Source organism: Vulpes vulpes, chromosome 2 (assembly GCF_048418805.1).
Source record: "Vulpes vulpes isolate BD-2025 chromosome 2, VulVul3, whole genome shotgun sequence".
NCBI lineage: Eukaryota > Metazoa > Chordata > Mammalia > Carnivora > Canidae > Vulpes > Vulpes vulpes.
Genome location: NC_132781.1, coordinates 51,752,727 through 51,776,254, shown reverse-complemented (window position 1 = coordinate 51,776,254; position 23,528 = coordinate 51,752,727). Strand labels below are relative to the sequence as shown.

The following is a 23,528-nucleotide window of genomic DNA, read 5'->3' as shown; positions in this document are numbered from 1 at the left end:
GGTTCTTCCAGAAGTAACATTTGAGCTGAGTTGTAAATGATAACAGGGAGTAGAAATCTAAATGGAAGATTGTTCGAGGCTGGAATCAAGGGCAAAGGCCCTGCTCTTGGTCACTGGTGGAACTGGAAGCCAGCCAGGCAGCTGGAGCAGAGTAACTATGAGAGAGGGTGGTAGAAGTTGAAGGCAGAGGTGGGCAAAGGCTACTGCGTTAAGCTGACTTGAAGCTAGAAGGATCCTTGTATTCCAATCCTGCTGTTGCAGCTGTGCCCTGAAGAAACTTGGCTCATGATTCAAAGTAAAGCTTTTAAGTCGAGGCTAGTATATAAACTACTCAAACTAATTTTAGACTCATTGAATAGTGGACATAACCATATTGGCAACTAGCTTTTTCACTGAATCCTACGACTAGCCCATGTGGGTATTGTAGGATTATCTTTATGAGGTGTTACCAGCCTCATGCTGTGGATGAGAAAACTAGGTCTTACTGTCATTTGTCCAAGGGGACTTATGTGGCCCAGGCAAGATTCAAACCTGTGCTCTCTCCACTACTCCACTAACCTGCCCCTCCCTATGATAAGGAAAGATGTTGGGGTTCGGAGCCCTCAGCCAAGAAAGAATTCTTAAGTTGTCTTTGGTGCAAAAAGGTGGTTTTATTAAAGCATGGGAAGTGGACCTCTGTGCAGAGAGAGCTGTACTCCTCACGGGAAGTGATTCATTATATACTTTCAAGTTGGGAGGGATTAGGGAGAGCCTAAGTCTCTAAGGAATTTTGGAATAAAAGTGTCCAGGACCTTGAGAGGGCTAGTTATTGTTAGGAAAAGGTCATTTATTACCGTCTAATAAAACCCGAGTCACCAGACCCTTCAGATGTATATGGGTGGGTCATATGCTTGGGGGATGGTTGCTAACATGTATCTTGGGGGGTAGAGATAAAGAATGCTTCCAAGGGAATTTTTATACATTAGACTCATAGGATCCTGGGAGTCAGGCTAAGGTTGCCTGTTGCCCTTAGCAAAGTATTAACATCGAGGCAGCTGAGTTCCTAGAGGAATGTCACTCTGCATGTTTCAAGGACTTGCCAATGGGCTGTAGGTAGTAAGGACATTTAATTTTTCTTTTGCTTTGGTCTCCCACATTGCCTATACCTACCCCCTGACTTCCTCTGTGTGAACTGCCATGCGGTTTTGATTAAAAGTGCACACCCTGAATTTCTGTGAAAGTCTAGAAGTAAAATAGGCTGGAGAAATCATAAGTACATACCATATCACACACCACCATTGCCACCACCACCACCGAGCAGCTGCTCCAGGTCTTGGATGAGCGACTGGAAGTCAGCATGATCTGCCCTGGAAATGCAGTGCTCATGTTGTCCACTGTTGGTCTATAAGAACTTGAAGTGCAAGTTTGCTGCTGATGCAGCTTGCTCTTGGTAAACCCTCTTACCCAGAGCGTTGTGGGTATTTGCGAATTTAATGAAGATGGTGAGGGATGAACGAACCCACAAAAGGCCGGAACTACAAGGCAGAATAGAGATCATCCAGGCCAGTAGTTCCAAAAGCACTGTGCCAACTTGGCACACAGACATCAAACACTACTTTGTATCATATTAAGATCCATGGACATGGGGGATCCCTGGGTGGCGCAGCGGTTTGGCGCCTGCCTTTGGCCCAGGGCGCGATCCTGGAGACCCGGGATCGAATCCCATGTCGGGCTCTTGGTGCATGGAGCCTGCTTCTCCCTCTGCCTGTGTCTCTGCCTCACTCTCTCTCTCTCTCTGTATGACTATCATAAATAAATAAATAAATAAATAAATAAATAATAAAAAAAAAATCCATGGACATGATAATGACACCGTAGTACTGTCAGAATGTCCCTGTTCTTGGCAGATTCATGCTCAAGTATTTAGGGTCAAATATGATGCTGTCAGCAGATATTTTCAAGATGATTCTGCAAGGTGTGTTGTGCATGGTGAATTTAGGTGAAATCTATGTGGGTTTTCACTGTACTCATTTTTTTTGTACTCATTTTTTTAAACTATTCTGTAGTTTTGAAACTTCAAAATTTTAAAAAAAGTCCAAAGGGAAGATTTTTTTTAAAAAAATGCAGATTCCCAGATCCACTTCCAGATATTCGAAATCAGTGAATCTGTATTTTTCTATTTCCCTCCATTCTGTTGCACGAAGTTGGGTACCACTGATCATAGACAATTCTAGACTCTCCTCCTCACCCATTTCGCGGGAGAAAAAACTGAGGACGAAAGAGGATGACAGAGTCAAGATAACCCAAGTGGATTAGCGGTAACATTAGGCCTGGAACACAGATTTCTATTTCATCAGGACAAATTTAGCGCTCCATCTGGGTGTGTGCGTGTGGCGAGGGGAGAAGAGTGGGAAGGGGCCAAGAGTGGAGGGGAGTGGGTCGAGGGAGGTATCGCCTGGGAAGTCAGGTGTAAATGGCCTTCTAGAGCCTCCTTGCTTTTCACACAACCGAGTGGTAATTCTTGTGTGTTTTTTGTTTTTGTTTTTTTTTTCATATCCGTTGAAGAAAGCTCGAAGCAGTTCCCCTTTGGTGGCCACCAGTAGTTTCAGGAAAGAAAACCCGGTCTCTCGGCTCCGGCGCCGTTGGCGTCCCGTCGCCATGGAGACAGACCGTTCCATTCTTCCTCGAGGGGTGGTCTTGATTTTCTGTCCGTGCCCAGTGTGCCGAGCGGTGCTCACAAGTTGTTCCGAGGAACCAGAGGGGTTTATTTCGGGCGCTAGGGCTCCTTGCGGGGAGCGGGTGACGCGAGGCGGGTGCACGCCCCTCCGAAGGGGGCCGGGCGTCTGGGGCCCCCTCGCCCCGAGTGGTGCGGCCCGAGGGGACTGGCTGGGGGGCCTTCCGAGCTCTGAGCTCTGCGCCCGCCGGCCAGCAGGGAAGCCGGGAGGATCCCGCCACCCCCCGGCCGTCCCGCAGCCGCAGAATGCCAGAGGCCCAAAGCTCCCGCCAGGACCCCCGGCGATGGAAGAAGCAGCCGGTGCGCCGCACGGTCAGCCACATCTGCCCGCCCCCGCGGCGGCCCCTGACGGTGGCGGACATCCGACCCGGCATGGAGAACGAGAGGCTGGGGGTCGTGCGGGATTCCATGTTTCAGAACCCGCTGATCGTCAAGGTGAGCCGCCCCCACGCCCGCCACCCGCCCGGCGCTCGCCCCCTCGCTGGGCACCCGCGGGCCCGGGGCTTCCACGGCCGGCTGAGCGCACTGTGGGAAGCACCCCCCGCCCCCCCTCCGCCGCTCCGCTCTAGACAGACCTGGACCCCCGAGCCGTCCGGGGTCGCGTAGCCGCTCTGCGCCTCAGTGTCCTAATCTTCCAAGTGGGATGCTAAAGGCGCTCATTAAAGGGACTGACTGGGAAGGTTGAATAGAGACCCCTGGCGCGGGGCCTGGCACGCGGGGAGCGCGCAGGGTCGGCTGCTGCTGTTCACCCCGGAGTCTGCCGGGGAGCCCCAGGGTGACCGGCAGGCAACACGCACCCAGACTATGCCCTTGCTCGCCAGCTGCCAGCCCTCTCGGGGTGCAGCCGCCTCCCCCCTTTCCCCTGCACGCCGGGGCGGCTTCCTAAGCGAGCGTTCTGAATCCCTCCTGGAAGCGTCGCTTGACAAGTTAATTTCCATCCAATCACACTCTGACCCAGAATTACAGCCCTAAGAGAAAAGAGCTGGAAACTCTGCCTTGGGGACTTCGCCGACACCAACGAGGGAGGGGGCTGCGATTTCTTAACCAGATCGCCTCCCCTTTTATTGCACGCACCCTCACTTCAGAGGTTTCGGGACTGGTGATCGCCCAATGCTGGAGTAGCATCGCCGCGCCTTTCCGGGAGCCACAGGAAAAAGTCGCGTTGAGGTTTGGCCCTCGGGGAGCTGGTCGGGAGCAAGATCCTCTTGTGCCGCTGGAGGGCGGTGTGCTTTCAAAAATGCGCGCAGGTCCCGGGTGCCAGAAGCAGAAGGCACAGGTGTAACCCTGGATTCAGTAACAATGTACCTGAACGCGCCAGGAGCTCGATTGGAGCCCAAAGGTTTTTGTTGTTTTGTGTTTTGTTTTTGTTTTTTGGTACAGGGAACCTGGGATTTCTTTTTATTCTTATTTTATTTAAATTGAGTTAATTAACATATAACGTATTACTGGTTTCAGAGGTAGAGGTCAGTGATTGATCAGTCTTCTAGGGGTGATCGCATCACCCAGTTATCCCATCCTTCCAGAACCTGGGCTTTCCTAACATCCTGCTATAATTAGCTGAGTTCACTGGCTCCTAAGAAAACATTGACTCTTTCCTCTTGCCTTCCCCAAACTTTGTTCCAGGGCCACCCTCCAGGGGACAGCTAGCTTATCATGCTAGCACCCTTCCGTCTAATATGCTCCCTTTCTTAGCACCCTCCCCCCAAGTGGAAGAGAGTCCTTTATTTATATCTAGGTGGGAAGAGCCACTCTCAGCAGACAGATGGGACAGATGGGGCTCACCTTTCTGGGATGGAGGGGAGAACCAAGTCCTTCACCTCTGATCAGCTGCTTTAGTGTTGTCATTGCTTTCATGCAGGCAGGTATTAGTAGGCCAACTCCATTCTGCTTACATATAAAATAAACCGCATGGGGCATCTGGGTGGCTCAGTGGTTGAGCGTCTGCCTTCAGCTCAGAGTGTGATCCTGGGGTCCTGGAATTGAGTCCTGTATCGGGCTCCCTGCAGGGAGCCTGCTTCTCCCTCTGCCTGTGTCTCTGCCTCTCTCTGTGTGTCTCTCATGAATAAACAAATAAAATTTTTAAAAATAAAATAAAATGAACAGCATTATAGAGTTATTAGTATTCTTCATGGTGAATTAGTAGTGTGAGATGCCCACCCCAAACTATATATGGTTGACCTTTAAAGGATGTGGATTTTGATCTTATGCCAGCCCATTTATATGCAGGTTAAAAAATACAGTACAATACTGTAAATGTTTTTTCTCTTCTTTGATTTTCTTAATAACATTTTCTTTTCTCTTTACTTTTTTGTAAGAATACAGTATACAGTACATATGACATACCGAATATGTGTTAACCAACTATTGGCTGTTAAGACTTCTGCTCAACAGTAGGCTGTTAGTGGTTAAGTTTTGGGGGAGTCAAGAGTTATAGATGTGAGGTGCCTGATTCACTCAGTCAGAAGAGCATGTGACACTTGATCTTGGGGTGGCTAGTTCAAGCCCCACGTTGGGATTAGAGCTTCCTTAAAAAAAGTTATAGTGGAGTTTGAAGTGCTTGGGAATCAGCACCCCTAATCCTTGTCCAAGGGTCAACTGTATATACATATACACATACATACCGATAGGTATATGCATATGTATATGCACACATATATTACACATATATGTACATTTTATGTGTATGTGTACACACACACACACACACACAGGCATATATGTATATTATATATATAATACACATGTGAGAGTAAAACTCTCCCTCCCCTCCTTCTTTTCCTTTTGCTCACCCTGTATATCAAGAAAGGCAATATTTGGCCTCTGGATGGCACTAGCTGAACAGCTTCCAGATAGAATTCAATGCCTTGATTCCTGAACCTGCACTTCAGGGTTAGAAAATATGCAGGAGATGACTGACCCACAGCTGGGGGTTCTGTCTTCAAGGCAGGAGAGGAAGAGCAGGACCATCCTGGCGGGTGGCCACTGAGCCTGAGCAGCAGGAGGCTACTTCCAGGAGCACTCTGGTGATTGTGCCTTGCTCTTTTCAGGTCAGGGACAGCTAGCCTGTCCTTATTGTCCTCCCTCCAGTTCCTGATGGGCTGTAAGCTCCTTTCTGTAGCAGTCAAGATTATGTCCACATTTCAATATTTACAACTGCTATAAGATTTTCCACCAAAACCTGTCCTAATTAACAGTTGCAGAAACATTGAGAGCAATAAGGAACCTTGACTGTTACCTTTTCCAGACCCTCCTTACAAATGGATACATGGAGGTCGTCTGTGGTGAGCCCTTTGCACAAGGCTGTGGCAGAGCTTGGGTTAGAAGCTATGTTCACTTGGCTCCCAGCCCAGCATTATTCTCCCACTCCAAACAGCTTCCTATATTTAAATGAAATTTAAATTGTGAAAATGCTTTGGGATTTTCAGCTTTAAAGCAAAGGAGATTTGAAAGCATTCAAGATTGTGGAGCCTTTAAAAACTGTTTTTGTAATACGTTGCTGGGATTCTGTTGTGTCTTCACTGTGGCACACCAAGGCACAAGGCCAAGTTTCCAGAACCCCATGTGAGTGTGTGCCTTCTTATGTGTGCCGGAGTTGGGAGTGCCCTCTCCTGAGGGTGTCTTTAAGAGGATGAGGATGAAATATATTTTGGTCTTGTCTGAATCTGAATCCGAAGGTTGCATCTATATTGAAAAATATACCACCTTTGAAATAGTCATTTATCCCACCGTATTGGGGGGAGGGGTTGTTGCTCATATTGTTTTCTCCAGTGAATAGGATCAGGATTTGTTTAATTTAAAATGCAGACACACTGCCTGAACAAACCCAACACTGCTATTTCACACCCATGGAATTTACCAGGATGTATACACATCAGTTATTCAAGAACATGTCTGCAAGATGCCACGGCAACCAAGTGAAAAGTGAAAAACTCAGACATCCAAGCAGGTACTTTATCTACAAATGCTCAACAACTACTTGCTTCATTTAAAATCAAGCCCACTGGTTATTAGTGGGACTGATTGAATCAACTGGGTGTTTTATGTGGCCGCAAAAAAAGAGGTAAATATTTTCCATTAGAAAAGGCTTCTACCCTCTTGTATAAAGTGATGTGCAGTTAGCCAGTTTGCCTTCAAATGTGACTCTCCGGGAAGAATAAAATTAAATAGAGAAAGAACCAAGCTTCTTTCGGCTTGATTCCCATTCCCCCAGAATCCTGTGACTCAACATAGGATCCTGCTACAGTAGCCTTCAAGGCTCCTTCACAGAAGCTGTCAGGGTGCACCCTGCCTGCCATCGGAACTCAGGTGATATCTTGTCAATACAATTATAGGGGAGAGACTGCTTGGTTTGCTCCACTGACAGCCTCGAATCTTCTGTCGCCCTGGAGAGGCAGGCAATGTACAGGGGTGGAATTTATTGAATCGAGCACCCTTAGAAAGTGCAAATGATCATGGCACCCGATTTTTTCATAATTTATCATGGACTTTGTTTTTCTGTGGGGGTTTATGTCACAAATAAGAAGTGCATGCATTTGTAAAATAGAGTCATAAAATCACATCATTTGAGGCTGGAAGGAGGCTTACAGATATCTAGTCCATTTTTTTTCTTTCTTTCTTTTTTCTTTTCTTTTTTTTCTTTTTTTTTTTTTTTTTTTGAGGATATTAAGGCCCAGAGAGAAAGACACTCTTTCAAGGTGCCCTCTGACCTGGTCACAGAGGTGGGATGAGACTTGTGTCTCCTGACTTCCAGCCCTGTGCCCTTCTGGCCACATTACATAGCCAATTAATAAATTAATGACAACCCAGATTGGTTACTTCTATATGGCAGGCAGTCAAAATAATGTTCACCAATGAATCTGACTCCAATATCATTTTTCCTCAACACTCCTTCCAATGTGAGCTCTACTAACTTCCCAGGATTTGTTGGCAGCCAAGAAGTGTTTATTGAAAGTTTACTAAGTGCCTAGCACCATCCTAATCTCTTTTGGGGGTAGGGAGGGCACAGAAACAAGTTCAGAACTCAGCCCTTGCCCTCTTCTCCCCCACAGAAGTCACAAGGAGTTAAGTTTTTAGCGAGGAGATGGAGCGTATATGTATATATTGCTTAGCACAGCACCTGCCTTTAAAGCAAGCTCTCAGGAAATTAGCCTTTATTGTTGCACACAAACACACACAGGCACACACATGCATAATAGGATAAGCAATGTCATGGGTCACTCTTGGCAAGTTTCAAGTGCACCACACCAGCTAAAGGGTCCAGCTTTAGGGGGAAGAAGTCGTGAACAGGACTCGGGGGGCTTTATGAAGAAACAGACTTGAAATTGGACCTTAAAGTGTGGAGAGTTAGGTTCTGATCAGGAGCAGACCAGGAAAAATTCAGCCATCTGGAGCCAAATGATTTCACCCTCCTTAGATCCTAAGTGTTCAAAGGTTTCCACCCCAAACGGAGTCCTGATTTTTCAAGACTAGGTGCTGCTGCTGAGATCATTATCATTATCATCACGAGGAAGCATTTATTTAGAGCCAGTGTGTTCAAATTGGATGCTCTACAAAATTAGGCAACCACACCATGCCTACTAATGGTTTAACATCTCTAATAAATATTGATGCTGGTGAACATAAATGCATAGAGACAAACGCAAAGAAGGCAGGCAGACAAACACACGGTTGTACAAATATCCCAGCGTAGGTCAGTATTTTTATTACGTTTGAGTAAAATCTGAAAATGTTAATTCTGCTTTATCTGTTGAAGAGAATATACCTCTCTAATGGTTCAAATCTTTTTACATTCAATTACGATGTAACAGGAGAAAATAAAACGTTAGGAGAGGGATGAAAGACTGAACTGCCCATCCTAATGGCTCCTCTCGGCTGGCCAATACATAGGGTTCATTTCTCCAGGGAAAGCCATGGGGTTCTCTCTCTCTTGGTCCTTTGTACTTTATTCTTTTTTTTTTTTTTTTTTAAGTCAAAGCTTACCCCTTCCAAGTGCCCAGTAACACCATTTGGTGAGCAGAGGCTGAAGCAGTGACCCAATCTCTCTGCTCAGGCTTCAGCTTTTCAGAAAGCCAAGTTGCTCCCTTGTAGGCTTCTTACCACCCTCTGGGGTGGCTGTCCCACTGGAGGAGCCCACCTTCCTCCATCCTTCTGGAGAAGGGGTGCTTTGGCTCTGAGACATTAAGGAAAATCAATCCTTGGTGTGGTGGGAACTCAGCCACCTTCTGATAATGTGGCTCTCCAAACACTGCAGCATGGTGGGAAGGCCATTCCCTCAGGAAGAGTTCTGAGTCCATGGTGAACAAGTCAGCAGTCGCTTCTAGCACCTTCCAGAATCTTCCAGGTTCAAGTGCTATTCATTGTATAATTCAGGCTGCTTTCTCCTTTATTTGAAAGACAAAGTGTTCTTGATTTACAACTGGCCCTGTGGACAAAATTTCAAATCCCTGTTTTCTATTGCAGTGGTTTTCAAGCTGTTTAGTGGTCACCAGAAGCATTGGAGTTCCCATTAAATGTCTGGGTCTCACTCTTCTTAAGAAAATGCATCTTTAATTGTTGAAAAAGTGTAATGAAAAGGAAACTCAGTTAAAAGTGTTCTGGATGGAATGCTAACACTGAGGAACACCAACTCATTAGCTATTGAGTTGACTAGTTTGGGGGTGTCAGTTCTGTGTTTGTGCTGAAGCCACAGTGAACATGTCATAGACAGGGAGGATTGTAACTACGTACAGATCTTTCTGGACTCTCAGGCTGGGTGAATCTGTTCTCATGGGACGTTGTGCATAGCCATGGCCCCCAGGAGCTGGGCTCTTTCAAACTCACACCCATTGCTCCTGCTTCACAGCCTTCTGGCTGGTCGGGCAAAAACAAGTGAACACACAGTCTCAATCACGTTGCATTTTGCTTGGTTTTAGTGTATATTGTAAATAATGATGTATGTTTCTTGTCTGACTTTTGTATTTGTAAAAAGAAAAAAAAAAAAAGAAATGAGAGCATTTGTTGGCATTGGTAACAATTCAACTCTCCATGAAATTGCTCCTTGACTCTCTTTTCAAGCTCCTGAGTCAGTAGGACTGTGTTTTTTGTTTTTTGTTTTAAGATATTATTTATTTATTTGAGAGAGAGAGAGAGAAAGAGCATGAGCAGGGGCAGCAACAGAGGCAGAGGGAGAAGCAGACTTCCCGCTGAGCAGGGACCCCAATGTGGGACTTGATCCCAGGACCCCAGGATCATGACTTGACCCGAAGGCAGACGCTCAACCACTGAGCCACCCAGGTGCCTTCAATGAGGACTGTTAAAACAATTCCAGGCTGTAGCTATTGTCCTACAACCACACACACACACACACACACACACACACACACACACACACACACTCCTAACCAGGCAGACATAAAGCTGTAGCCACCTCCTGGACAGAAAGGCCAGCAATCGCAGATGGCAGCCTTTGGATCCAGGCAGATGAAAGGGTGAGCTTTGTCTCAGTCACTTTCTTGGTAACGTGTCTTACCTTTGAGCCTCAGTTTCCTGTCTGCAAAGTGGGTGATCGTAACTGGCACCTGGGCATGGGGGGCTCATGAGGATTCAGTAAGATGACATGGGTATGCTGCCCCCAGAGTGGATGCTTTTTTTCCTTTTCCATTATTCCAATTCCAAATATTTGTGTTCCTCCAAACAACCTTCATGTTCTCATCTATCGACTCTAAGTATATGTTGTAAATCTGAACTTATAAAATAAATTTATAACGAGGCAAATCTGTGCAAGTGCAGCTTTGTCCCTCCCTTCATGCTCCTGTTGAAAGAAAGTGTCACCCACTGATGGTAACCACACTTGCTGTGGTGAGAATTTCGTAGTGTTTATAATTGTCAAATCACTATGTTGTACACCCGAAACCAATATGATATTGTACGTCAACTCTGCTTCATTAAAAGAAAAATACCGTTATCCGCCTCATCTCAAGTTTTGTGCAACCATGTGCCCTGGAGCTGATGAGTTCATCCTGGTTGAATGAGAATAGCTCGGTTTGTAGCTCTTTTGAGGGTCCTTGGGCAAGTGACCTCACTTCTGAGCCTCAGTTGCCTCATCTATAAAGTATGGGTGCTGATACCTACCTTGCCCTTGTCAAGGTTGCAACAAAGACTGATTTAAATGAGACACTGTCTTATGGAATGCACAATGACCTTATGGAATGAACCAGGGCTTCTCAACTGAGGGAGGTGCTTTTGCTCCCCAAGGAACACCTGGTCATGTCTGGAGGCGTTCTTGGTTATCACCACTGGGTTGGAGGGGCTATTGGCATTAGGTGGGCAAAAGCAAGAAATGCCACCCCTCAATGTTCTCTAATGCACCTCCAGCCCCCGCAGCAGGGAATTAATCTGATCCCAAATGTCAACATTGCTGAGGCTGAGGAACCCTGAATCAGAGAGGAACCACATGGAGCATTCATGGCTAACTTCCTTATGGTCCAGGGGCTCTTGAAACTCAAAACAAACACTGTAGAAGTGAAACTGTTCTGTTATAATTGCTTCTCTCTCCCTTGTTTGGCTTAGTTTCCCCTCTCACATATTTTATGGCAATTTTATTGATTGATTGATAGGGTGGAGGGGTGGGGACAGAGAGAGAGGAAGAGAAAGAGAATCTTAAGCATTGAGCCTGACATGGGGTTCCATCTCACAACCTTGAGATCATGATCTGAGCTAAAATCAAGAGTCTGATGCTCAACTGACTGAGCCACTCAGGTGCCCCATTTTATGGCAATTTTAAATCTATCCCCTCTTTCTCTCAGTTATAGCTTTCAAAAGTTTGCTGGCTTTTATCTGGGGCTTGTCTATCTTCAGCCTCACCCATGTTGTTTAAAAAAGTAAAAAGTGTTTCCAACAATTCATGCAGTGTGGCTCATTAAGTCATCAGATAAACACTATTGGTGCAGAGGCTGGTTTGTTGAGTAACCGTGGACCACCACACAAGCTTTGTTGCCCTGGCGCACCACCTTCCAAGGGTTCGGTTTGGTTTGGTTTTTCTCAGCATAAACTCATCTAGGATCTTAAACAGAATTGATCTGGTACATCAGAAATTAAGCTCTTGGTAGGCCAGAGCCCCATCATAGCAGGGCCCTTATACTGTCATTATGGCACTAAGGACAGTATCTCAGGAAAGCATATAAATGTACTTTATAAAGAAAACAGCTGTGTTTTTCCACCCAATAATTTAAAGGCACATCAGCTTTCGGTCAAGAAACTGACTTATGTGGGTCAATGAGCAGAAAGGTCAATGTGCGGAGCACATGGGTGGCAGGGACAGCAGCCAGCCAAAACCACTGTAGAAAACACATAATGAGCCCAAAAGAGGGATTTTTGATCTTCTATGTGAACCACACAATACATATTTGGGAGACCAATGAACCCAGAAGCATACAAGATAAATTTCTTTGCGTGGATCAAAATCTATTGTATGTGCCCAGAGAAATCAAAGTGGAGATTCAGAAAGTTTTGGATTCTAGGGCCCAGCATTAGTGCAAGGCCATAGCTTGGCCAGGTGGCCCACCATCACCTCAAAGCTGCGTCACAGTACCAGAGAAAAAATGCTAGTGAGTTCAGACTCCACAGTGCCCCCATGGCAGTGGGGCCGCCCAATGAGACATTGAGAGAGGTGATATATATATAAATATAGATTTATTGGGGGTTTTTTAGATTTTATTGTTAAGTAATTTCTACACCCAACATGGGGCTTGATCCCACAACCCCGAGATCAAGAGTCACATGCCACGCCACACCAGCTGAGCCAGCCAGGTGCCCAAAGAAAGGTGATCTTTAGGCTACAACATTTCAGTTGAGGGAATTAGAAAAGTTTCTGGCAGCCTTGTCGAGCAATGTTACTGGACAGTAGTGAATTTGTATTGCCCCATTCAAGTGCCATCGTAATGTACCCATTATGTAGAATTGCATTCATTTCCTCCCTCTGTCCTCCAGTAGGTCTTTTAGGACAGAGAGGTTAGCTTGCTTATTTATTGGTTGATTGGTTGGTTTATTTGTTTCTTTTTTAGTGTGTATTGGAGACTGTTAACAGGCCCATCAATCACTGAGCGAATATTTAGTAAGTCCCTACTGTGTGCAAGGCACTGGTGGAAACATAAGAAGTTTAAAGATTCATTTCCAAGAAGTATATGGTCTGGTGAGGGGAGAACCAGACTTTGCACACCACAACCAATAATAAAAGTTACTATAGGGATCCCTGGGTGGTGCAGCGGTTTAGCGCCTGCCTTTGGCCCAGGGCGCGATCCTGGAGACCTGGGATCGAATCCCACATCGGGCTCCCGGTGCATGGAGCCTGCTTCTCCCTCTGCCTATGTCTCTGCCTCTCTCTCTCTCTCTCTCTCTCTGTGACTATCATAAATTTAAAAAAAAAATTAAAAAAAAAATAAATAAAAGTTACTATAAAGGTGAAGGAGAGGCAAGAGGAGTCATATCTCAGAGCTTGTGCACTTGGGCTGGGGCTCTGGACCAGGCTGGGTGCCAGTGGGTGCGGGGAGAGGAGGGGGCACCAGGGGCAGGGGTGGCTGGCCTGAGCAAAGGCACAGAGTCTGAAATGGACGAGGTTCTTCATGAAGAACGAACGACTGTATGAGCCTGTGTTCACTATAAGGAAAAGAGCAGCAGATATATTCATTCACTCACTGCTTGAATTAAGAGATACTTCTGAGCACCTACATACAGCAGGCCCAGAGCTAGGCACCCAGGATATGGGGGTAAACTGACCTGGAGATAGGCTTTGCCTTCAAAGAACTTATAATCTAGTATGCAGAAACACCCAGAAAAGCAGCTAAGTGGGACTGATACAGTGACTGCCATCCTCCTGACAGACTCCTTGCTTAGTGCTGAGGGCAGCACCCTCGGTGGGGGTGGGGTGGAACATCTCCCAGGCCAAAAGGCTTGAGCAGCTTGTGCTGAATCATAACATAAAGATTGGTAAGTGTGTATAGGGAGCTGGGGACGGGTGAGAGGTGTATCCAGGTTTTATATGGCCTGTAGCTTATACCATTTTGAGATCCCTCTTAAAAAAAAGGGGGGGATGCCTGGGTGGCTTAGTGTTTGGGCCTTTGGCCCAGGGTGTGATCCCCCTCAGGGATCCAGGATTGAGTCCTGCATCAGGTTCCTTGCAGGGAGCCTGCTTCTCCCTCAGCCTGTGTCTCTGCCCTCCCCCCTCTCTCTGTCTCTCATGAATAAATTAAAAAAAATTTATTCATGAGAGACAGAGAGGCAGAGGGAGAAGCAGGTGCCCCACTGAGCAGGGAGATGGGTGTGGGGCTTGATCCCAGGACCCCAGGATCACGAACTGAGCTGAAGACAGATGCCTAACCGACTGAGCCACCCAGGCTCCTTGAGATCCCTCTTTAAGGAACAGATAAATCATGTTGGAAATTAAATCCAAGGGCTTGGATGGGGCCATGTGCAAGGAAGCAACTTTGACTGGGGAAGAGCCAGCTTTCTAGGAAAAGGTGTGGAATGTTGAAAGGGGCCTGGGGGAGGAATGCCCGGATGAGCAGACCCGAGGGTCCTCAGTTCTAGTTACCTGTCATTCATTCACTCCATAAGCATTGTGTCAGGCACACCAGGCCCCAGGACCACGGTGATGAGCTCTCATCCTACTACACAACTCTTGTTGACTCTGAAACCTTGGGAGAAACAGCCTCCCCTTACACACCTGGGTGGCTGAGAATTACCCTAACCAACCTTTCATTTGGTTATTCCACTATTTGCAAAATGCTTATGAAGGGGCCAGTAGGTGCAAGTCCAGGGCTGGGCTTTGAGGGCAGCTGGGCCGAAGGGAGGGCCTCAGTTTCCACCTGTAGGCAGCTTGCAAGACCCTGCTGAAGACAAACAATAAGGCACTGTCCCTTACCTATGGAGAAGCAACCCAGAGGAGGACTGGCCACTAAAAGGTGTCAACCAGGAGTCTAGGGGAGGTCTACCTGGAGGAAGTGACATTTTAGCCCAACCTTCTGAGCTGAGTAGAGGTGGTCAGTTAAGAGGTGCTGGGGCAGAGTGTGCAGGTGGGCCATTGGTGGAGACTGTTCAGGGCAAAATAAGAGGTTTTGTACCTCGATGGCAAGGAGGAAGTTGGAACCCTGGTGGCTGCAGTGAAGCGTCAGGGGAGTAGTGCTGAAGGGGGGTTGGCAGGGAGTGAGACTGGATCTGGCCAGGCCTCCAGTTGGCCAAACTAAGTAGGATAAACAGGGAAGAGCACAGAGGGCTGTGAGAAAGGCCCAGAAGTCAACAACGGGGGGCCGCAGAGCCAGCGCCTCCCTCCCTGCACTCATGGGGACACAGGCCAAAGAGAGAGGGGAGCCCCCACTGGGAGTGCTGTGCTGTGCTGTGTGTGGTTTGACTGGAGGGACATTGGGGCGCCCTCCGCTGCCAGAAGCTGCTGGAATGGACATATCATCCTGTCCCCTACCAGGCCTCACGTTTGGAGCACAGCCATGGGTAGGGGTAGCGACTGTGATTTGTTTACTTTTTGCAAATTAAACCAGCCCCCTGGCCTGCCAGGCTCCTGAATCTCCACAGCCCTTTGAGGGAACCTGCTGGAGTGCTACCCAGGGTCCCTCAGGGCCAAGTGCTGGGCTTTGCGGCTGCCTCCGAAAACTTTGTGAACTGTCACTGAAGATTTTGCTTGCTCTGTAGGCACCCAGTGGGCATAAATTCGGAGGTTTGAGCAAATCTTTCAAAAACTCCCCTTCTAGGAGGAAAGCACCTGTCTGGTATTTCTGAAAGCTCCGTCTTTTCTCAGGCAGCTGCTCGCTTCTTCCCAAAGATCATCCCTGAATCGCCTGGCTGGATGCTCGGGCCTGACTTCTCCAGAATGGGAACAGGAGGAGGCTAAGGCCTGGGCTCTGGGTTCCCAGGAAGCTCCCGGCTGCAGCCCCATTTGGCCAGCAGCGACCCCCCCACATGGTGCCAGCTGATACCAGCTGTCCTCTGCAGAGCCCACTGTGTATGGGGCATTATCTCCTTAAAGTCTCTGCAACAGTCCTAAGGAACAGGATTGGTGGCATTCCATTTTACAGATGGGGAAGCTGAGGCTTAAGGAGGTCACACATCTTTGCCCACGGTCATCCAGCCAATGAGAGGAGGAGCTCAGTTTCAAACCTGGGCTGTGACTCCATGGTCCGTGGTCATAACCATTGCACAGCTCAGGAGAGCTTGGTGACCATCCATACCACCATTTGTTGACTACCTACCAACTGCCAGCCTCTTCCATACAGGATCTCAACTCTGCAAGGTCATGGACCTTTGGAGAATGACTGAGGTCACATGAAGGGTCAGTGGCAGAGTAGGGGCTGTCACTGTGGCATGTGGAAGTCCACTGCTTGTCATGGTCTTTACATGTTGTGCCACACTCCCATTTCCCTGGAGACTCCTTTGTCCCGGTGGAGGAAGAATCCAGTTCATCTTTGCCATCAAATCTACATCGATCAGAAGGGTCAACATCACCTGGAGGTGTGCTTTCTGTTCTCGAGGAGCTTGTAGCCTAGTTGGGCACCTGCACACACACCTGGAAGTGGCTGCATGAGGCTGAAATCAGGAGGGTCAGGGTAGTGAGGGCAGGGAGTGGCTGTTAACAGGAGGCTGTTAACAGAGTTGGTTAGTAAGAGGGTCCCTGGCCTGGAGGGGCTGCAGGACTGGGTAGCACTCAGCTTGCCATGTGGAGATGAGGGAAGGTAATTTGAGATGCAGAAATGGCCAGACAAGTGAGAAATGGGATACCCCAGAACTTGGGTGTGTTTGGAGGACAAGTCTGGAGTGAGCCTAATGTGAAGAAGGCAGGGCAGCAGGAGGGATGTGGCGCCAGATTGGGATGGTGTCAGGGGCCTGCACTTTGGGTGAACAAATTGTTTCAAGAAGAGACAAGCCAGAAGGGGGTGACACACGTGACGAATGGATACCTGGTTTCCCGAGAAATCTGGAGTTTAGGCTGTCATACCTGTGCACATCTACCTGCTTGCCGGGGAAGCCTGCATGCTTGGGGGACAACTGGCCTCTGGGCTGACCAGACTGTCTTTCCCCTTTCAAAGGGAAGGCGCCCCCTCCTCCTCTCCGGCCCATCACCCCGTCCCCTCCCCGCCTCCCTAATCAGCGAGAGCAAATTGTTATCAGATTAGTGCCAGCAATGAAAAGCACAGTCCCTCTCACCCTCCCAGTTAGTTAGCATTTAGATAGACTGTGACAGGGGCCCACACAATAGGCATCAAAGCCCTCTAGGGCGGCGGGAGGGATTAATTTCTTTAACCAACAGGCCTGATCTGGCCTAACTCATTACCTTGCCTTGTCAGTGTGGATGTTAGATTCGATTGAAGATTATACCATTTAGGCCTGTCTCTTGTTTTCTGCTGAAACTGGGGGGGGGGGGGGGGGGGGGGGTATTGAGTTGCACACGCTCGCATCGCCCGCATCAATACTCAGCGGCCTGAGGTTCTAATTCTGCTTCATTTAAACTTCATCAACTTTTCCAATCAAGTGGAAGGATCCGAAATAGGCTCTGTGAGCAGAAAGGCCCGCTTCCCTTTGTCAGATAATTTATTCTGTTTTCTCTTCCCTCCCAGACTTGCTCTCTTTCTCTCTCCAGCCTCGCTCCCCTCTCTCCCCCTCCTCACCCCGGTGCTGAAAATGAGATTACAGTATTTAAATGACTATGATAATCAATCTAGGGACCCGGAGCTGAGATTGAGGTTAATTATTCTTAACAGAACAAAGAAGCCAGATGCCTTTGGGGACTCGGAGGTGCAATCTGGGTTTCTTGCTTGTGTTTTTTTCCCCCTGAAATTGCAGTTTTAGGAGTCTTTTCTTGTTCCTAACTAGGCACCAAGTGTGATTCTTAGCGGCGGCAGCCCCTAAGAGAGCAGAAATGTAATTTTGAGCTGATACACAGCTAACGGCCTTCAATCAACAATTTTAATAGGAAAAAAAAAAAGTCACTTATATGGTATGAGTACAGATCTAATGAAAGGGTGATCATTTACCTTATTTATTTTTAAACACACTAGGAATAATTTCCCACTGCGTTAGAACTAGTAATTACAGCCGCACAGTGCACCCGTAAACTTTTGAATGAAGAGCCTTGTCACTCAGGCGGTCTTCTCCCTGGCAGCTTTTGCCGCTATAAAAGTTGAAATTTTGTCATGTTTTGGCTAATTGGAAACAGGGTCATTATAGCATTGAAACTCTACATGAAAGTGACTTGTTCAATTGTTACCTGAAGCATTCACAAGCTGGCCAGTCATCGCGCCGGTGCCTACCCCCAACCTCAGCTTCTAAAACAGAGAGAATCAAAATATGTATATTTCTTTGTCTCCCTCTGCTATCTTGTCAGAGCTGTTTTACATGCTGCCACCCAATGTTATCTTTTATTTGTGTCAGGAGAAAGGATTTGACAAGTTCAGTATACAATGTTCATTTGGCAAGGCAAATTTTTCATACCAATTTTGAGTAGGAAATGAAACTATCTTTCAACGGAATGAGCAACATCATTTTTGGACAGACTTATTATGAGAGAGAGGATTGCAGAACTTTATTTCCTCGCATGATCCTGAAAAGTCTAATCCATTTTTTAGAAAGTAGGATTTGGTTTCCACACGCAACCCTAGTTGGGGGAAATAAGAAAGGCCCGTAATGTCTTCAAAGAGGGATGCCTACTATTATATTCCCCTCCCTGCTCCCTACAAGTTATTAATAGGCTAGAATAAATTGTTACTCTTCTATATTATAATGACTTTGTTTCAGGCCCTTTAAACTGCGGGGGAGTCTCTGACAGTTCTCTGCATTTGCAAAGCAAAATATTTAATAACCACCGTCGTATGAAGGAGCAGCAAAGACCATAAGCAACCCGATTTGTGAGGAGTGACCCCCCCCCCACCTCCCTATCCTCTTTCCATCACTGTTTACCTAAAAAGAAGACTCTCTCACCCTCTGTGCTACCAAATTCATTTGGGGCAGTGGTTTATGGTGACATTTTTCTTTCTTAAAGCAAATATTGACTCACCATGGGGAAATTAAAACTCCATTAGGCATTGCTACATTGTACAGCGGGCTGCATTACAACAGCCAAGCTACTATTAATTGGTTTCTTCCTCAGGAATAATTCAGGGAGGGCCGAAGCAAAGGGGAAAGGGAAGATGGATCGAAGCCATAATTTCTTAAAATGACACCATCTAGATCAGCCAAGGTGATCATTACGTGGTTATTAATCTAAATATAAAGAAGATGCCGCCTAATAACATAATGAATTTATCAATGCAAAAAGCCTGTGGTCGGGTTATTTCCAGGCTGGGCAGAATGTATTTCAAGCCACACGTGGGCCAGCCTTGGCCAGGTTTGGGCAGCTCAGGACTGCCTTCCCCAGAGCACGAGCAGCCCTGATTCTTCTTTTTCGGTGTAAGATGTTTTTCTTTCCCCTTCCAGCCTGTTCACTGCTTCCCTCCCAATGCGAATGCTCTGCTTTTCTGCAGCACCCCAGTCCCTCTCTTGCCACTAGCTCTTTTTGGGCTGCCCAGCCCAAATCCACCAGCCTCATCATGACTTCTCTGGTCCCTCTCGGGTCTATGTTTGCCCTCCACCTGAGTTGGCTAGGGCTGCTGTAACAAATAACCACAACGTGGGCAGCTTAAAATCAGTTTATTGTCTCCCAGCCATGGGAGCTTGGAAGTCTGAGATCAGGGTGTTGACAGGGCTGGTTCCTTCTAGGGGCTGAAAGACAAGGATCTACTGCGGACCACCCTCTCTGGCTTGTATTTGGCCGTCTCCATATTCACAGGCATACTCCCTGTGTGGGTGTTTATGTCCATATTTCACCTTTTATAAGGATCTCAGTCATACTGCAGTGAGGGGTCCACTCTTCTCCACTAAGACCTCATCTATTTTTTTTTTAAATTTTTATTTATTTATGATAGCCACAGAGAGAGAGAGAGAGAGAGAGAGGCAGAGACACAGGCAGAGGAAGAAGCAGGCTCCATGCACCGGGAGCCCGACGTGGGATTCGATCCTGGGTCTTCAGGATCACGCCCTGGGCCAAAGGCAGGCACCAAACCGCTGCGCCACCCAGGGATCCCTAAGACCTCATCTAAATGAATTATCTTCAAAATGACCCTATGGGCAAATCAGGTCATATGTTGAGGTACTAGGGGTTAGGACTTTGGCCGGTGACTGGTTTAGGCTTGGGTCCTGGTCCTTGGTCCATGAGTTGTGGTAAGGATGATGGGGCTATCAGTAGAGTGGCATCCTTTGTGTTGGATTTGAGGCTGCCGTCCTGATGAGGGCTGTGGATATGGCAAATATTTAGAGCTCTGTTGTCCCTCCCCATGTGTTGTGGACTACTCATAGGATAAGCAGTCACATACATTCCTGTGCCATTTATGGTACTTTTGCCTTGTTGGAATTTAATGCTTAAGCATAACTAATTTGGGTCACTAACCAAGTATACAATACTCCTGGAGGGCAGATTCCACAACATGCTTCTTTTTATCTTCCGCAGAGCTATTTATCCAACCATCCATCCATCCATCCATCCATCCACCTATCCATCCATGCATTGATCCATCTTGTGTTTTAGTCAACAAATAGCTTAGTATTCACTGAATTTCCAATATACGTGCCTGGCACTGGGCTAGACAATAGAGAAAGATTGATGAACGAAATTTGACTTGATCATTACTCTGTAGAGCTTTACAGTCTAATCAGGCAGATAAGCATTAATCAAAACATCATGCATAAATGTGAGATTTCAAGCATGGTAAGAGCCAAGGGGGAGAAGCTTCTGGTACATCTGATTGGGAGGCTTCAAGTGGGTGCAGGCCAGGGAAGTCTACTTGGATAAAGTAAAGACTGAGCTGAGAATTGAATTAACCAGGGGAGGAATGTGTGTGTATATGAGATAGGGTTTGGGGTGTGGTGAAGGCAAAGGACAAGGGCATTCTAGCCACTTAGGAGAGTATGTGTAAAGAGTCTGTGGTAGAGAAAGTATGGGGATTCAAGGCACTGAAAGAAGGCCAGAATGGCTGGGATGTGGGGGTAGGAGAGAATGGTGGATCATGCAGGCCCTTAGTGGAGGTTAGTTAAGGAGTTTGCTGTGTAGCCCAAGAGAAATGGAAGCCAGTGAAGGCCTTTAAGAAAGGGTTAGGACCGACAGTAGAGGGAAACAATCAGATTGGCATTGGAAAGGCCCTCTGGCCAGAGCATAGATTGGAGTGCCTAGGGTGGCCATGGGAAGATCGATTAGGGGGCTTACAAAGTAATGTAGGAAGGAGAGAGGCTGACCCAAACTGATTGCTCCAAAAGCATCTCAGTCCCTGACTGTTACCCCAGAGCCACTCCTCTTTTCTGTGTGTTTGATCTGGACCTTGTATTTATGTCTGGTCCTATCTGATCTGGATCATTTGGAAGTTTCTCAAAAATTTAGGTTTTTAATGGAGCTCTTTCTTGTTTTTCTACACTATATTGGATTTTTTCCTTTTGAAAAATACTTTCTTTGTCCTTTCATGGTATTTTGAGAGGGTGGGAAGGTAGACATGGGTGCTCAGTTCACCATTTTGAGCCAATATCCTCATTTCTCCTTCCTAAGATTTTGAAAGCATTACATCTCATGATGTGCTATTGGGAGCATTCCAAATCATAGCCTAAGGATAGTTATGTTTATCTTTTTTTTTTTTTTTAAGATTTTATTCACTTATTCATGAGAGACAGAGAGAGAGAGAGAAGTGGAGAGACAGAGGCAGAGGGAGAGGGAGAAACAGACTCCACGTAGGGAGCCCTATGCGGGACTCGATCCGGAGTCCCCAGGATCAGGCCCTGGGCTGAAAGTGGCGCTAAACCACTGAGCCACCCGGGCTGCCCCTATCTTTTTTTTTTTTTTTTTTTTTTTAAAGATTTGTTTATTTATTTATTTATTCATGAGAGACAGAGAGAGAAAGAGGCAGAGACACAGGCAGAGGGAGAAGCAGACTCTATGCAGGGAGCCCGATGCAGGACTTGATCCCGGGACTCTGGATCAAGCCCCAAGCCAAAGGCAGACACTCAACTGCTGAGCCACCCAGGTGTCCTGAGTTATGTTTATCCTTTTAAAAAGTTTTAGAAGGTACCTTAGAATCTACCTGTAAGTTAAACATCACAAAGTATGTTTCCATTTTTCCCAAATGACCAGAGCTATGAACTAGAAAACCACTTTCTTGAGATTTGAAGAAAAACCCTTCTGTCCTAATTGTTCTACCAGACTGCTAAGATACTAGAAAATCTCAACAGACTCTCTCCTCTTATTTGGGGCATCTGGGAATTCAGTGAATATGTCTAGAGGAGGCGGCATATTAAGCCATTTTATTATCCAGTAACAGAACACTTGTTCCTCCTCTGGTCACGGCGAGTAAGCTCCTCTCAGACCAACCCTCCCAGAGGTAACATCTATAAACTCTGGGTCAGACTTAAAAAACAAACAAAAACTCAATTACCTGAAGATTCTGGAAAGGCAACAAACATAGGTGAATAGAGAAGTCAGATGAGGATGTCGACGCATGGAAGAAGAGAAAAACAGGCAATGGTTCTCTCATTTGGAAAATGACTTTTAGGGCAGCCCTGATGGCTCAGTGGTTTAGCACTGCCTTCGGCCCAGGGCATGATCCTGGAGATCCAGGATTGAGTCCAGCGTCAGGATCCCTGCATGGAGCCTGTTTCTCCCTCTGCCTGTGTCTCTGCCTCTCTCTCTCTCTCTCTCTCTCTCTGTGTGTGCGTCTCTCATGAATAAATAAATAAAATCTTTTTTTTTTTAAAGATAGTATGCTAAAAAAAAGGAAAATAACTTTTAGTGAAATGCCAGGCTGCACATGGTATCTAGAATTTGGATAGAAACCTATGGTTCCATCCAACCCGTGATTGAAGAACCAGAAGATAGAGTTTGAGGAAACCACAGTCACCAGGAAATGAGGGAAGAATCCAGGAAAAGAGAGAACCAGAGAAGAGATGTCCAAATTCAATAAACTTCACTGTAAGTCTCTGGAAGATCCCTGAACCACATATAGGTGGGACAGATTCTAAAAGTTCAACAAAGGCTAAAATAAGTGAACTTGGATTTGAACTACTGTGTATCACAGAAGACAGACTTTTCAGTTTAAGTTCAATCAACTTAGCCACTTGCAAACAAAACAAAACAGAACAAAAATTCCTAGGAGGAATATAACCTAATTCAGAGTCCCAATGTCTAGAGTATAATTCAAAAATACTTGACACACAAAGAAATAGGAAAACATGACTCATCTTCAAGTGAAAAGACATTTAATGGAGACAAACCTCATAGATTTCTCATATTTGGAATTGATAGTTAAGAATATTTATTATCGGGGCGCCTGGGTGGCTCAGCGGTTGAGCATCTGCCTTTGGCCCAGGGCGTGATCCCGGGATTCCGGGATGGAGTCCCACATCGGGCTTCTTGTGAGGAGCCTGCTTCTCCCTCTGCCTATGTCTCTGCCTCTCTGTCTCTCATGAATGAATAAGTAAAATCTTAAAAAAAAAAAAGAGTAGTTATTATCTACTTATTCGTGAGAGAGAGAGGCAGAGAGAGAAAGGGAGAGCATGAGCTGGGGGAGAAATAGGCGGAGAGGGAGAAACAAACTCCCCACTGAGCAGGGAGCCCGACTTGGGGCTTGATCCCAGGGCCCTGAGATCATGACCTAAGCCAAAGGCGGACTTTCAACTGACTGAGACACCCAGGTACCCCAAGAGTCAAGAATTTAAAGTAGTAATTATAAGTATGCTCAAGATATAGAGGAAAATATGTTAATAA

General features: G+C 46.6%; 1 protein-coding gene across 2 annotated transcripts in view; it reads left to right on the top strand.

The window, feature by feature from the left end:
* Nucleotides 1-2,767: 2,767 nt before the first annotated feature.
* CFAP77 (cilia and flagella associated protein 77) overlaps nt 2,768-23,528 on the top strand; it is a 132,172-nt gene continuing 111,411 nt past the window's right edge. For both annotated transcript variants that reach the window (XM_026009559.2, XM_072748314.1), the window contains exon 1: nt 2,768-3,148. In XM_026009559.2, coding sequence (XP_025865344.2) covers nt 2,960-3,148 — 189 coding nt within the window. In that variant the 5' untranslated portion in view covers nt 2,768-2,959. The remainder of the gene's footprint in view (nt 3,149-23,528) is intronic.